The sequence below is a fragment of the Pelobates fuscus genome, chromosome 5 (genome assembly GCF_036172605.1).
Source record: "Pelobates fuscus isolate aPelFus1 chromosome 5, aPelFus1.pri, whole genome shotgun sequence".
Classification (NCBI taxonomy): domain Eukaryota; kingdom Metazoa; phylum Chordata; class Amphibia; order Anura; family Pelobatidae; genus Pelobates; species Pelobates fuscus.
In genome coordinates this window covers 230,964,566-230,978,461 of record NC_086321.1, presented here as the reverse complement: position 1 = coordinate 230,978,461, position 13,896 = coordinate 230,964,566, and the positions used below count along the sequence as shown (strand labels likewise).

General features: G+C 45.2%; 1 protein-coding gene across 1 annotated transcript in view; it reads right to left on the bottom strand.

Annotated features, from left to right (window-relative positions):
- The window catches only part of UHRF2 (ubiquitin like with PHD and ring finger domains 2), a 142,002-nt gene that overhangs the window by 86,593 nt on the left and 41,513 nt on the right, over positions 1-13,896 (bottom strand). Inside the window, exon 2 of the mRNA XM_063455111.1 lies at positions 10,109-10,342. Within this exon, the coding sequence (XP_063311181.1) occupies positions 10,109-10,342 (234 nt within the window). The remainder of the gene's footprint in view (positions 1-10,108; positions 10,343-13,896) is intronic.

Below are 13,896 nucleotides of genomic sequence, written 5' to 3'. Positions count from 1 at the left end.
AACAAAGGAGAGATTATGCACGACGGTCACCAACTTCAGCTATTTCCAGACCTTTGCCCGGCCACACTGGGGTACCGCAGAGCTCTGAAACCACTCACCAGAGCCCTGGCGGCACAGAAGATCAGATACAGATGGACCTTCCCGACAGGACTAATCGCCACCACAACGGGCGGCCCCAGACAGGTCCGCACAGCACAGGACCTGCAGGACCTCACGGAGGAACTCCACCTGCCCCCACTTAATCTGCGCGGGCCGGACCCGCTGGACTACTATATTAACCCACCGCCACCACCGCGAGGACAGCCACAGCCACAGCGATGACCAAGAAATCGGTTGGAAACAGTGAGACCAGCCGGTGCGACCCGCTAGCCATGTGGAGCGAATCTGACGACAAGAGGGGCCACACAGGACACGTAAATATGATCACACACACCTGGGCTCTAAGCCCCACATAGACACGTACTCTGCACATGGGTCATACATTTCAAATTTCGCTGAGACCATTGGGAGGGCAGCCGGGGATGGGGTATGGGGGAGGGGGCCAGCGGAGGCACGATGGGAACTTGGACTAATGAACGGGCTCTCCCTGACCGGGACTATGGTGGCCGTGGAAAGGCTAAATAAAGACGTTAACAATTTGGGGAGGGGGGAATGGCGGGAGGGAGAAGGTTGGTATGGGAGTAAATCCCCCCCCCGGAGCTCAAGCCCAACAGGGCCAGTAGAGAGGTCACCACTTGGATATGAGCACACAGATTTGAGGGTCCCAGAGGGTCAGTCCCCATACCCCTAGGCCCCCTCTGATAACGTGAAACAAAGTTTCCTATTCTCCAAGGTAGACCAGGGAGGGTAGCACAATAGATTGACACCCGGGGCCCACGGGGGTAGCACCAATGGGAACCTCCCACTCGACAAAAAACACCCTTGCAAGGCAGACGGCTCAGGAGGCCGGGACACGGGAGGATAGGGAGATTGGTCAGCACACGATATCATACCGACCCACACAAGCCATACAGGTCATGCTAGATGCCTAAATTACGTAAGAACGCCTGAGGGTGAGGGCCCCCCCACCCCCTACCCAAACAGACATACCTGACAGAGAGAGGCTAGCCGGACGATCTCCCAGGCGGGTAACGACAGAGGGCACAGATGACTCCAGTTAGGACACACTCTCCCACACACCGCCCTCTGGTAGGGCACACTTCACTACCACACAATATTCCTGCCCCCAATTGAGAGACGGAGATGGAACATAGGAGACGACAAGTAGATATGCCACGCTCCCACGTGACGGGGGTGTACAGTTCACGGCGGGGGGGCTCGGCTGGGCCGACTGGTACGGCCAGGCCGACTCCTACCTAGCCCACACCTTTACCTTACTTAGTTACAGTTTGGTTTCTTGTTAATAGTTTCTGGTTAATTTTGATTCTTTCCAAGATAAGCGGCTCTCGCCCGGCGGGCCCCCGGGGGAGAGGGAGGGGACCTAACCCCCACACCAGCTGCGCGGCAAGCACCCGGGCTCGCCCTCCACTAGCCACACCCACCCTTCCTCCCCTCCCCACCCAGACGCCAACTACCCAGTTATACTCGACGATGCACACACAATCCGCACACACAAGGGCGGAGATTAACCTCCTTTCCATCAACGCTAAAGGGTTGAACGTACCAGAAAAATGCTCTAATGCACTACGCCACTTCCACAGTCAGAGAGCACATGTAGTGCTAATTCAAGAAACACACTTTAAGGAGGGTCACGCCCCAAAACTCACGGACCAACGATATACCCAATGCTTCCTCAGTAATAACCCGGAAGGGAAGACCAAGGGCACAGCGATACTGATACATAAATCACTGCACTTCGCCCTCACTGACACCCTCAGCGACAAACAGGGACGTTACATCTGCGTTAAGGGACTGATAGCTGACCGACCCTACACATTTGTATGCATCTATGCCCCTAACAGACGCCAACACCTTTTCCTACGCTCCACCACCAGGACCATTGAAAAATTTGCCACGGGATGCCTGATAGTTGGTGGAGACTTGAATGTAGCCCTGAAACCGACTGTAGACACATCCACAGGCACCTCGACGCTGCCCCACCATATCCTACAGGGCATTGACAAAACCTTACGTGACCACCGACTCGTAGACTGCTGGAGGGCGACACACCCAGAGGACCGAGACTACACCTTTTACTCGACACCTAATGGGACATATTCAAGGATAGACTATTTTCTAATACCACATTACCACTTGACAGACATCCGACGGACTGCTATCGGCACAGCGTCCTGGTCTGACCATGCCCCGGTCCTGATGACATTGACATCCCCACTATTTAGACCCACTTGCAACAACTGGAGGCTCAACGACTCCCTCCTTAACGACCTAGTAGTGAAGACAGAGGCCGAAACGAGGCTGGCACAATATTTCACAGACAATGACACACCTGACGTCACGCCCTTCTGCCTATGGGAAGCGCACAAGTGTGTAATGAGGGGACACTTCATAGCGAAGGGAGCCGCCCTTAAAAAAGCTAAAGCCGCCAGACTCACTACTCTACTGACTGATATACGGACAGTGGAGGACAAACATAAACAGACCCACCTCCCGGCTGACAGGGCACAACTGACGGTCCTCCGCAGGGAGCTCTCCTCTATTCTCAACGCCAACTACCATAGGGCCTATCTGCGCACCAAGGCGTTTTTCTATACCAATGCCAACAAATGCGGCGCACTCCTTGCCCGCATGATTGCCAAAAAAAGAGCAACGGCATACATCCCTAAAATCAGGGACAAACAGGGGAAGACCCAGAGCTTGCCACAGGACATGGCTGACGCCATACGGACCTATTATGCTGACCTATATACACTAGACCCACACACAACGGACAGGGCACTTGTAGATAAGAAAGCGCGTATAACGCAATATCTAGAATCGCGCATAGGCACACGCCTCACGCAAGAGGCAAGCACGGAATTAGAGGACCCTATCACAACGCAGGAAATAGCATGGGCCCTCAAAAAGGCCAAACAGGGTAAGAGTACAGGACCAGATGGCTTCCCAATAAGATATTACAAAACATACTCGGAGCTCTTGGTCCCACGCCTCCTGGCAGCCCTAAACGCAATTCGCGATGGGGCACAAATCCCGACACAATCCCTAGGAGCAAACATCGCCCTGATCCCTAAAGAAGGGAAAGGCCCTGAAATATGCGCCAACTACCGGCCAATATCCTTGCTCAATTGTGACCTGAAACTATTCACCAAGATACTCTCGCAGAGAATACAGGCGTATCTCCCAGACTTGGTGCATGGGGACCAAGCAGGTTTCACTCCGCAACGGGAAGCAAGGGATAACACGACCAGGGTACTAGCCTTGATCCACACCGCAACAATCAGCAACACAGGCCTTCTCCTGCTATCGACAGATGCGGAGAAGGCCTTCGATAGGATGTCCTGGGACTTCATGTTCCGGGTGCTGGAGATGCTGGGGATTGGCCCGTATATGATGGCCTGGCTTAGAGCGCTGTACTCGAAACCGACGGCGCGAGTATGTATAAACGGGGCCTTCACCGATCCCTTCCCTATACGGAATGGGACTAGACAGGGTTGTCCCCTCTCACCCCTCCTTTTCGTACTGGCCCTAGAACCGTTCTTAAACTCAATCCGGAACAACCCACTCATACCGGGGCTAGAGATAGGGAAGAGGAAACATTCGGTAGCGGCATATGCAGACGATTTATTATTTTTTGTTACCAGGCCAGAAACTGCTATGTCGGCAATCCTGACGGAATTCGATACATACGGAGAGCTATCAAACTTTAAGATTAATTTCTCCAAATCCACTATACTCAACGTATCAATCCCGACGCGCAAGGCGACGGACATAAAACGGGAACTCCCATTTCAATGGTCAGACACCCACCTGAAATACCTGGGGGTAACGATCACGAAAGATCTCACCCAGTTATATACAGCCAACTTTCAACCGCTCCTAAACACCATCCAGAAAGACCTGAAAGAATGGACGCATGTTCGGCTCTCGTGGTTCGGAAGGGTAGGGGTTCTTAAAATGAATATCTTGCCACGGGTGTTGTACCTGTTCCAAGCTGTTCCCTGCGCCATCCCGGAGACCTTCTTTGTATCACTAAGGACTATGACCCTTAAGTTCGCCTGGCAGAAACTAAAAGCTAGGATAAAACACGACACACTCACACTGCCAAAAGAAAAGGGAGGGCTAGCCCTCCCAGATTTTAAAGGGTACTACAATGCCTCGCATATCCAACGGGTAGTAGAATGGACTAAACCAGGAGTGACCAAACCCTGGAAAGCTGTAGAGTCAGCACAAGTAGGCAGACCCATCTCGATCCTCCCCTGGTTAGACCACCAACAGGCCAGATGACTGGCGGTCCTACACCCCCTCATCAGAGCGACTTTACAAGTGTGGCATAAGGTGGCCACACCGCTGTCACTCACCACCACACCATCCCCACTACTCCCGTTGACCCACAACGAGGCCTTCCCCCCGGGAGAGGAACCAAAGACGTTGACACGTCTCCTGGGACGTGAGACCCCGAGACTATGCCACGCGACTGCCAACGGCCACCTCAAGTCCCTCGAAGACATAACAGGAAACTCAAACAACCCATTCATGCTACAGTTCAGATACCGGCAATTGCAAATGTTCACACAACCATTACTCCAAATACACAACACCACCAGGCCACTGACAGCATTTGAGGGAATATGCATGGAACCAGACCCCCTTGCAAAAGGCCTCTCCACACTCTATGACATACTCAGGCGAATGAAGAGACAGCCACCCCCGAGCTTCATGGGAAAATGGGAAGTAACGCTAGGAACAACTTTCACTCCGGCCCAATGGGACAAGATATGCACTCTCACACTACACTGCGCACCATCCAGCGGGACACAGGAGACGGCTTACAAAATACTGACACTCTGGTACCGCACCCCATACCAAACACACACGTACGACCCCACGACGGACGACACATGCTGGAGATGCAAGAGCCAAACGGGTACTTATCTCCACATATGGTGGCAATGTCCACTCATTCAACCATACTGGGAAAACATACACAAAATCATTAAGAGATTCACAGACACACCACCGCTAAAAGACCCTGCTACATTCCTTATCCATCACACCACAATAAAAGCGTCAACATATAAGAAGTCCCTCACAATTAGAATAATCAATGTGGCTAAAAGTCTCATCCCCATATATTGGAAAAAACAGTCCGCACCCTCGATAGGAACATGGTACCAACGCATGGAGGAACTCAGGGCACTGGAAGAGCTTTCCCTAATGGCAGAGGGGAGGACTCAGACATACCAGACGATATGGACGCACTGGATCTTGACTACCGGACGCCCGGACTTCCAGGACATGCTAAACTAACCATGCACACACAGACTAGACTGCTGATGAAACTGGAGAGATACGGCATTCCCATCCCCCCTCCTTCCCCCTTTTATTCCCTCCCTCCCCCCCCTTCCCCCGCGGTCCGGAGGGCGGGAGCACGCAAACGATAAGAGAAAGTGGCGAGCCACCGCGGACAGACAGGCCCAAGCACGGCTCACAGGATATATTAGGCACAGGGATGTAGCCAAACGACGAAAGGGGTGCCCCAACACCTTAGTATTAGAGGGGAGGAGAGAAACAGATAGACAATCCCGAGATCACATACTAAGAGACCACTTATAAGAGATAGCTGGACAACAAAAAAGGTCCTCGGGATGTACACCGGCTAATATAACCATAGCCACCAGAAAACCCAAAGAGAGGAGACACTCGGTATATCTCCTTCCTCCTCACATGGAATGAGGCACCTACCCATAACAGGGGAAACCCCAAACGAGACCCCCAAGGTGATCACTAGCTACGGGTATAATACTCACACTAGGAACCTGAAGCCATATCTATCATATCACGGAACGATGAGGACCTGCGAGTCCGCTGTGGTTGTCACTTGTAAATTTATGGATGTCTTGTATGACTATAAAACATCTCTTTCCGATTGGACCTGCGAGTCCACCCTGTTGGTTTAACTTTTGAAATACTTAAAAACTAATAAAAAAATATATTCACAAAAAAACTAAGCACGTACACCCAAGGGAACAGGGCAGGGAAGGCCTTAGCATCTCACCTGCGACACAAAAGGCAAAATGCGAAAATACCATACCTTATAAACACACTGGGAAATAAAATCTATAACCCTCAAGACATAAATGATATGATGGCGGACTACTATGACTCCCTATATAACCTACGGAAAGACACTCACACCCATCAACCACAAACAACTGATATAGAGGACTTCCTCAAAGAAGTCAGCTTACCCAAACTTACTCAAATAGACAGACAAATACTAGGAGAAAATATAACTCAAGAGGAAATAGCTAATACAATACAAAGTTTGCCAAAAGGGAAGTCACCAGGGCCTGATGGATATACAAACATATACTACAAGACTTTCTCACACATATTAACACCCAGGTTAGAACAGTTATACAACCATATAGTCCATACGGGAGATATCCCACAAGAGATGGTGTCCGCACACATAACGACATTGCCAAAACCTGGCAAACCAACTAACAAGTGCCAGAATCTACGCCCCATATCACTATTAAACACTGATCTGAAAATATTAGCAAAAATGTACGCCAATAGGTTGGGAAATATAATACCAACACTCATTTGCAATGATCAGGTAGGCTTCGTGAGGGGGCAACAGGGTTCAGATGGGACCAGGAAGGTAATGAACATATTCCATAACATCCAAACACAGGGAGGCCCCAGTGTGGCACTGTCACTTGATGCTGAAAAGCGTTTGATAGGCTACACTGGGGTTACCTCAAAGCAGTACTACAGAAGTTTGCATTCCCTGACTGTTTTGTCTCCCTGGTCTCGACTCTATATAAAAACCCGACAGCAAAAATCGCAAATGGTGGGTTTGTTTCCAAAGTATTCACTATATCTAATGGCTCCAGACAGGGCTGCCCGCTCTCCCCTCTGCTTTATATTCTAGCATTGGAACCGCTAGCCCAACAGATTAGAGAAAATCGGAAGATACACGGAATAGAGATAGGGGGAAACTCACATAAAATAACCATGTTCGCAGATGATGTGATGCTCACACTGTCGAAACCAGAGATATCCATACCCACACTACAAAACATAATTAAAAGATTTAGTGACAGGTCATACTATAAGTTGAACATTGCTAAGACGCAGGCTATGGGCTTTAATCTAACTAAAACACAACAGGACAGCCTACAAAAAGAATATTCTTATGATTGGAGACATGACCATATCACGTTCTTAGGGGTAGACCTCACATGCAAACTACACAAACTCTACAAAGCTAACTACGTCAAGCTGCTTAAGGCAATCCAACACCAGATACACAACTGGAAAGGCAAGTACATATCATGGACAGACAGGATAGCTGCGGTGAAAATGATGATTTTACCTAAATTGCAATATCTTTTCCGAACCCTTAATATCATCATACCGCAACAATATATTAGGGACGCTCAGAGTTTGATAAACAGCTTCATATGGGACGGGAAAAAAACCCAGGATAGCAGCAGACATCCTATACAAACCCTTCAGGGAGGGAGGCATGGGAGCCCCTGAGATATCCAATTACCACGCAGCGGCCATGATAAACCCAATTCTAGCTTCATTCCACCATACAACTCCACCCCCATGGAGCCGTTTAGAGACTGATAGGACAGGTGGTGTTTCCCTCGCAACATTGGCTTGGTTACCCAAACCAAAAAGACCAAAATTCAAAGACATCTGCCCGACAACGGCAGCGTCCCTCCAAGCGTGGGACAAAATACTAAAGAAACACTGCACTGTAACATACATATCCCCAGCGTTGCAAATCCAGGCATCGGCACTTTTAATCCCTGATTTCAACTGGGGTCTATGGCACACACGTGGCGCCACATCGCTCTACAAAGTGATGAAGGCCAGAACTATTGACACTTGAGTCCTTAAAAAAGAAATTCCATCTCCCTTCCCAATCGTACTTCTCGTATCTCCAGATGAACTCATGGGTAGCAAAATTTGCTAAACCAGACGACAACATCCCAAAAGACAATATCATAACGGAAATAGAAAAAGCATGCCTAGCACACAAACCACTGCAAAAAAGTATATCCTCCTTATATCATATACTGATACACAGAGATAGCAAGAGGAAGCCAAACTTCATGACAGCATGGGAAACAGATATGGAATGCATTATACCTAATGAGACGTGGTCACGCGTCCTGAGAGCACACAAACACCTTACACTCAGCACGACACATATTGAGGTCAGTAGGAAGCTATTGTACCGCTGGTACATGGTTCCCTCCAGACTCCACAAAATTGACCAAACCAAGCCGGAATTGTGCTGGAGATGCCTACAAGACAAGGGCACGATGCTCCATATTTGGTGGGATTGCCCGTTAATGAAAAAAATTCTGGGGAGAGATTTCGATTATGATCACAGCACTCATAGGGAAAACACCTCCACAGAACCCTGAAACGTACCTGCTACTAATAATGTTGCACACCTTAGATAAAGCAGAACAGTATCTGATGTATCATATTATTGTTGCCGCTTTAATAGCCATCAGCAAAGGGTGGTTAAACACAAAGCCTCCAGACTTATCACAATGTATAAATGCCATACATATAACTAAGAAGTACGAAACTGAAGCTCGAAAGCTCAGAACCCCAAAACAATACTGGTTAATAGCATGGCAAAGGTGGGAAGAGTGGACCACAAAGTTAAACGCTCATAAATAACCCTCACGCGGAGGGGCATAGATGCAGACGGATAAATGACTGACCTCCCCCCCCCACCCAGTTATTTCTCCCATGTTTATACAGATACCAGCGTCAACAGAGGTACACAGGCGCTGAACATGTGAAAAACCTGTATTAGAAATTGTATTACAAACTGTATCGTAATTACTATCTGAACTTGTAGCACTTTTTGTTTATTATTGTTCACTATTGTATTGCTATTATACTTCTGTTATTCATGATTGCAGTAACACTGAAAATCCAATAAAATATTATTTAAAAAAAAAAAAATCCAGAAGCTGTGTATTATATTATATACAATATATAGGCATCACTACATGTACTGTGTGATTGCTTTTGACAGGGCCTATGGACAAACTGCAAGAGTTAGAGTATTAAGACTCCCATCAGCAAAGAGTTCACCCCATTCTTCTACTGCCTTTGTGACAGCTCCTCTGAAAGCAAACCAAAAATATTGTAAACACCTTCCCACCCTCTGCAACGCTCATTCAATGCTAACTACATGAAGAAAAGAGTGGAGTGCAGGCAAAACCCCAAATAAGAGCCTCAGTGGTAGTTGTCCTCTTTGCTTCATTAAACCACCCCAAAATGTTTTTGTCCCGGTTTCCCTTTAAGAAAAGTATAGAGAAAAAAAATGGCAATTTGGGTACAATTATTTTGATAAATTATCTAGGAACAGAACAAATGCTTTCTGCAACAATCATATCAACAGAAGACCATGCAGTCTCAAAATATCAAAACTTTATCTAGTAAAGTTACAATTACATCGGCCTTGATATTTTTGAATAGGTTTTCAAATGATTTAATATTTTTTAGATAAAAATTATCCCCCCACAAATATTAATATATCAAATATGTATAAAATATATCATAAAATATCAAAATATGAAAACATTACACAAAATATGAAATCATTTTAACATTTTATCCATATTAAATCGAGGCCTAAATCGCTAATATGCTATGGGATGTTGGCTTGCATGGATACAGAGCACTGTAGAAATAAGCAATTTAAAACCAAAAAATGTTAGTTTCAGAAACAACAGGATTAAGATTTGGCAATGTTTATCAAGGCAAAACGGAAGGAATATGTTTTCTTCAAATGTAACCTTTTCTAAATTGGATGCCTTTCCCCTCTTGACTGCTCAAAATTTAGTCTTTAAATTGCACCTGTGTTGCCATTATGAACAAAGCCTGCTGTGCTCAATGTATTGTAACATGCTTCTACCACATTTAAAAGAAGACAAACCTTATAAATTCCAATGCCTGGATCAATCAAAAAGGCTCGGGCAGAGGTAGACGGTTGACTCATTGAAGCAATGGCTCGTGACTTGTGCTTGATTGAAGTATTTGGGTGTACTTTTCCATCTCCTTCCTTTTTCTTTGACGAAGAGGTGTCATTATCAGAATTTGAACGAATTAAAAGTTGAACAATGTCATTCAACCCAACGTTGTAGTCAAAAAGGGTATGTCCATCTTCCAACTAAAATTAGAACAGAAAGTGGGCGGATCAGAAATAAACAAACAAAATAAATAAATATTTTAAAAAAAAATATATATATATATATATATATATATTATTTAGGAAAAAAAACACAATATACATATTGTACCAGAGTAATGGAGAGAACAATAAAATATGTGTTAAGTACGTGCTAAAACGGATAATTGAATATTTTTAGACCAATATAAATGTCTAGTTTTGAGAAAGTACCTTTTTAGCAAAACCCTTTTTGACAATCCTGGTTAGTTTTTGGCACAGATGATGATATGGGTGACAATTATTTTGCATTAAATAGTAAAACAAAACAAGCGCAAAATCAGACAATATTAAATTACTCTACACTTTAAAACAGTTAACAGAAAATATATTTATGATTTAATAAACAGACATTTACTATGGGTCAAACTTTCCACTCACCACTGGCGAGTAAACAGACAACTTTGGCAAGTAGAATTTTTTTTTTTTTTAAACTAAAATGTTTGGGTACCGAATCAAAGAGCCCAGATTACCTGATCATATACTGCCCCAGGAAGCACCTCTAGCAGCCATCTGAGGAGTAGTAAGTGTAGGTATCCCTAAGCTGTAGTGCAAACACTTCATTTTCTCTGAAAAGCCTGAGGGGAATGGTTATAGTCACCAGAACAAATACAATAAGCGGTAGTTGTTCTGGTGACTATATAGTGTCCCTTTAAGAAAAGTAATTCAAAATAAATGTTTTTGTCCTGGGTTACAGAGTGCATAATATGTCTACAATCTTATTTTTTTGGTAATTACAGGTCACAAAATACCAGGAGAAAAGTAAAATTGCAATGTGGAGCAATTTTGGAATTTGGTATGTTTGCTTGTAAGTTTAATAGCCATCACACGTACAACAAAATGACCACACAAAATGATATATTTAAAGTAAACGTGAGAGGCTATTACCCAAGGGAATTTTGATAAATAGCCTAATATACATGTGTTATGTAGCAATTTAACTGATCTCTGCTAAAACCGGTTGTAAAAATTTAGTTTTTTTTATGATTTCTAATTATACACACAAATGTGATTTTTTAATATTAATACAAGTATTTTGTAAACCTCATGTGTGCTACTCTGTACAAAACCCCACACTGTATTCATCTACATCTTCTGAGTGCTACAATACACCCAATCAATGCCGTTGTCACTGTCCTTTGAAGCTCAAGCGCCATATAAAAGACCTGACCATTTCAGTTTCTACAGGTAGAATTTTTCTAGATTAATTTGATTGGCCTAGGTCTCACTTTGGGGCATTACAGCAGTTTGTTGAAATTACCCCACAAACCTTCCATCTGTACAAGTAAAAATTCTAGGACATCTCAAATAGTATATATTGTACCTTAGTGTGCTGTCACAATTTGTGATAAAAAAAAAAAAAAAAACGTATTTTTTTCCCACATACTTATTACAATTTAAATTTCTTAAATCTGGTATGTGCCACTGTGATCAAACCCGCCACAATATGCTCAGCACAGGCTTTTGAACAAATCAATGCCCCCAATGTATGCCTTTGGCACTATCTTGCAAAGTTACAGTGCCATGTAAGCCACCTATTCCAGTTTTTACAATAGGAATTTTCAAAGAATAATTTTATGGGTATATTCTGCATTTTGCGGCATTGTAGCAGGTTCACAGTTGAAATGACCTCATAAATGCATACCATTTGTTAAAGTAGACTCCATGGGGTATATCATATGGCATATTTTGAGCTTTATCATTGAGTCATTTACATTTTTAAATATGCATTGGATTTTTCACACTTTTTAAAAATCGAATGTGTACTATTGTGATAGTGATCTTGACTCAGTCAAGAAAGTCCGATGCAGAATGAGACTTTTTGAGGTATTGGGTCAACTTGATGGTGTCATGATGTATAGTTGAGAGGAGAGGGTGAAGTTGGAGTGTGAAGTAAAAGGAGAGTGTGGAGGTTGGTGAAGAATTGCTGTAGGTCTTTACAGTGGAGATTTCTGCAAGACCGATAAACCAAGGGTGGTATAATTTGGTTATGGGGTATGTCGATGTCCAAGGTCAGCAGGTAGTTGTAAGATAGAAGAAATAAATTGGACATATTAGAGGCAGTACACAGATTGGCGAAGATGAGATCACGAGTGTTCCCTGCTGTATGAGTTGCCGAGTTAGAACATACTGTGAGGAATAAGGCAGAAGCCAGTCGTGTGGCATCAGAGTAACTGGCTTTGTCAATTGGGATATTAAAGTCCCCAGCAAAAAGGGGAGTGCTAAAAGGAGAGAAATTGGGATATTCAGGAAGAAAAATGTTTAATGAATAGACTAAGGTGACCAGGGGGGTTATAAATGATAAAGGAGTGGGTTTAAATAGGAGGACAGTGTGAACTTCAAATGAATGAAAAGGTAAGGCAGGGACAGGGACGATTGGTTGGAAGGTGCATTGGGAGTTGAGAAGGATGCCTACACAGCCTCCTTTACATTTTTGAGCCTGGGAGTGTGGATAATTGAGTGGGAGAGCCAGATGTCAGTGAATGCTAGTGGGGTGAGAGACTTTGAAATGAAGAATTTGTGTATATTTGTAGATTTCAGTTTGCTACAGAGTGGGTGCTCCAGAGTTCATACTGAATTGAGTTCTATGCAGTTCTGAGGCAGGACAATGTTTAACACCGGCTTTTGCTTATGGCAGTGGTATATCAGTCCTGATTATTAAATGCCTAATAAGTCTAGAATCTAAATTAATGGTAGTTAAAGGGACACTCCAGGCACCCAGACCACTTCTGCCCATTGGAGTGGTCTGGGTGCCAACTCCCACTACCCTTAACCCTGCAAGTGTAATTATTGCAGTTTTTTATAAACTGCAATAATTACCTTGCAGCCACTAGAGGGAACTTCCTCCTCTATAGCACAGGTTTTCTGTGCTAGAGCGTCGCTGGACGTCCTCACGCTGTGTGAGGACCTCCAGCGTCGCTCAATTCCCCATAGGAAAGCATTGAAAATCGTTTGCAATGCTTTCCTATGGGGTGCGCTAATGCGCATGCACGGCATTGCCGCGCATGCGCATTAGGTCTCCTCGGCCGGTGGGCGGGATCAGTCTTGCCCACCGGCCGACGTAGGCATTAGGTGGAGCGGCGGGGGAGGAGCAGGCAGCGATGTGGGACATGTTGCTGCCTCAGGTAAGTCACTGAAGGGGTTTTCACCCCTTCAGCAACTGGGGATTGGGGGGTGGGAAGGAGAGGAATCCTGTAGTGCCAGGAAAACGGATTGTTTTCCTGGCACTGGAGATTCCCTTTAAGACTAACCTTCAATCATTCTTTACCAGTGTATTACACTCTAATCATAGCTGGACAGTTGGAAAAGCCCAGATCTGATCACAGTCAGCATGGGAACATGTCTGGAGACCCGGGCAGTCTCCCTTCAGCAGCCTGCAGCCCTAGAATCACCATGGCTGAGTGCCATCTCTCATCTGCAGAGTTCTAAATGGATTTTAAAGGCTGTATGCAGAGGTGACTTTCAGCATTGCATGCAGCTCAGTCAGTCTGGGCCAC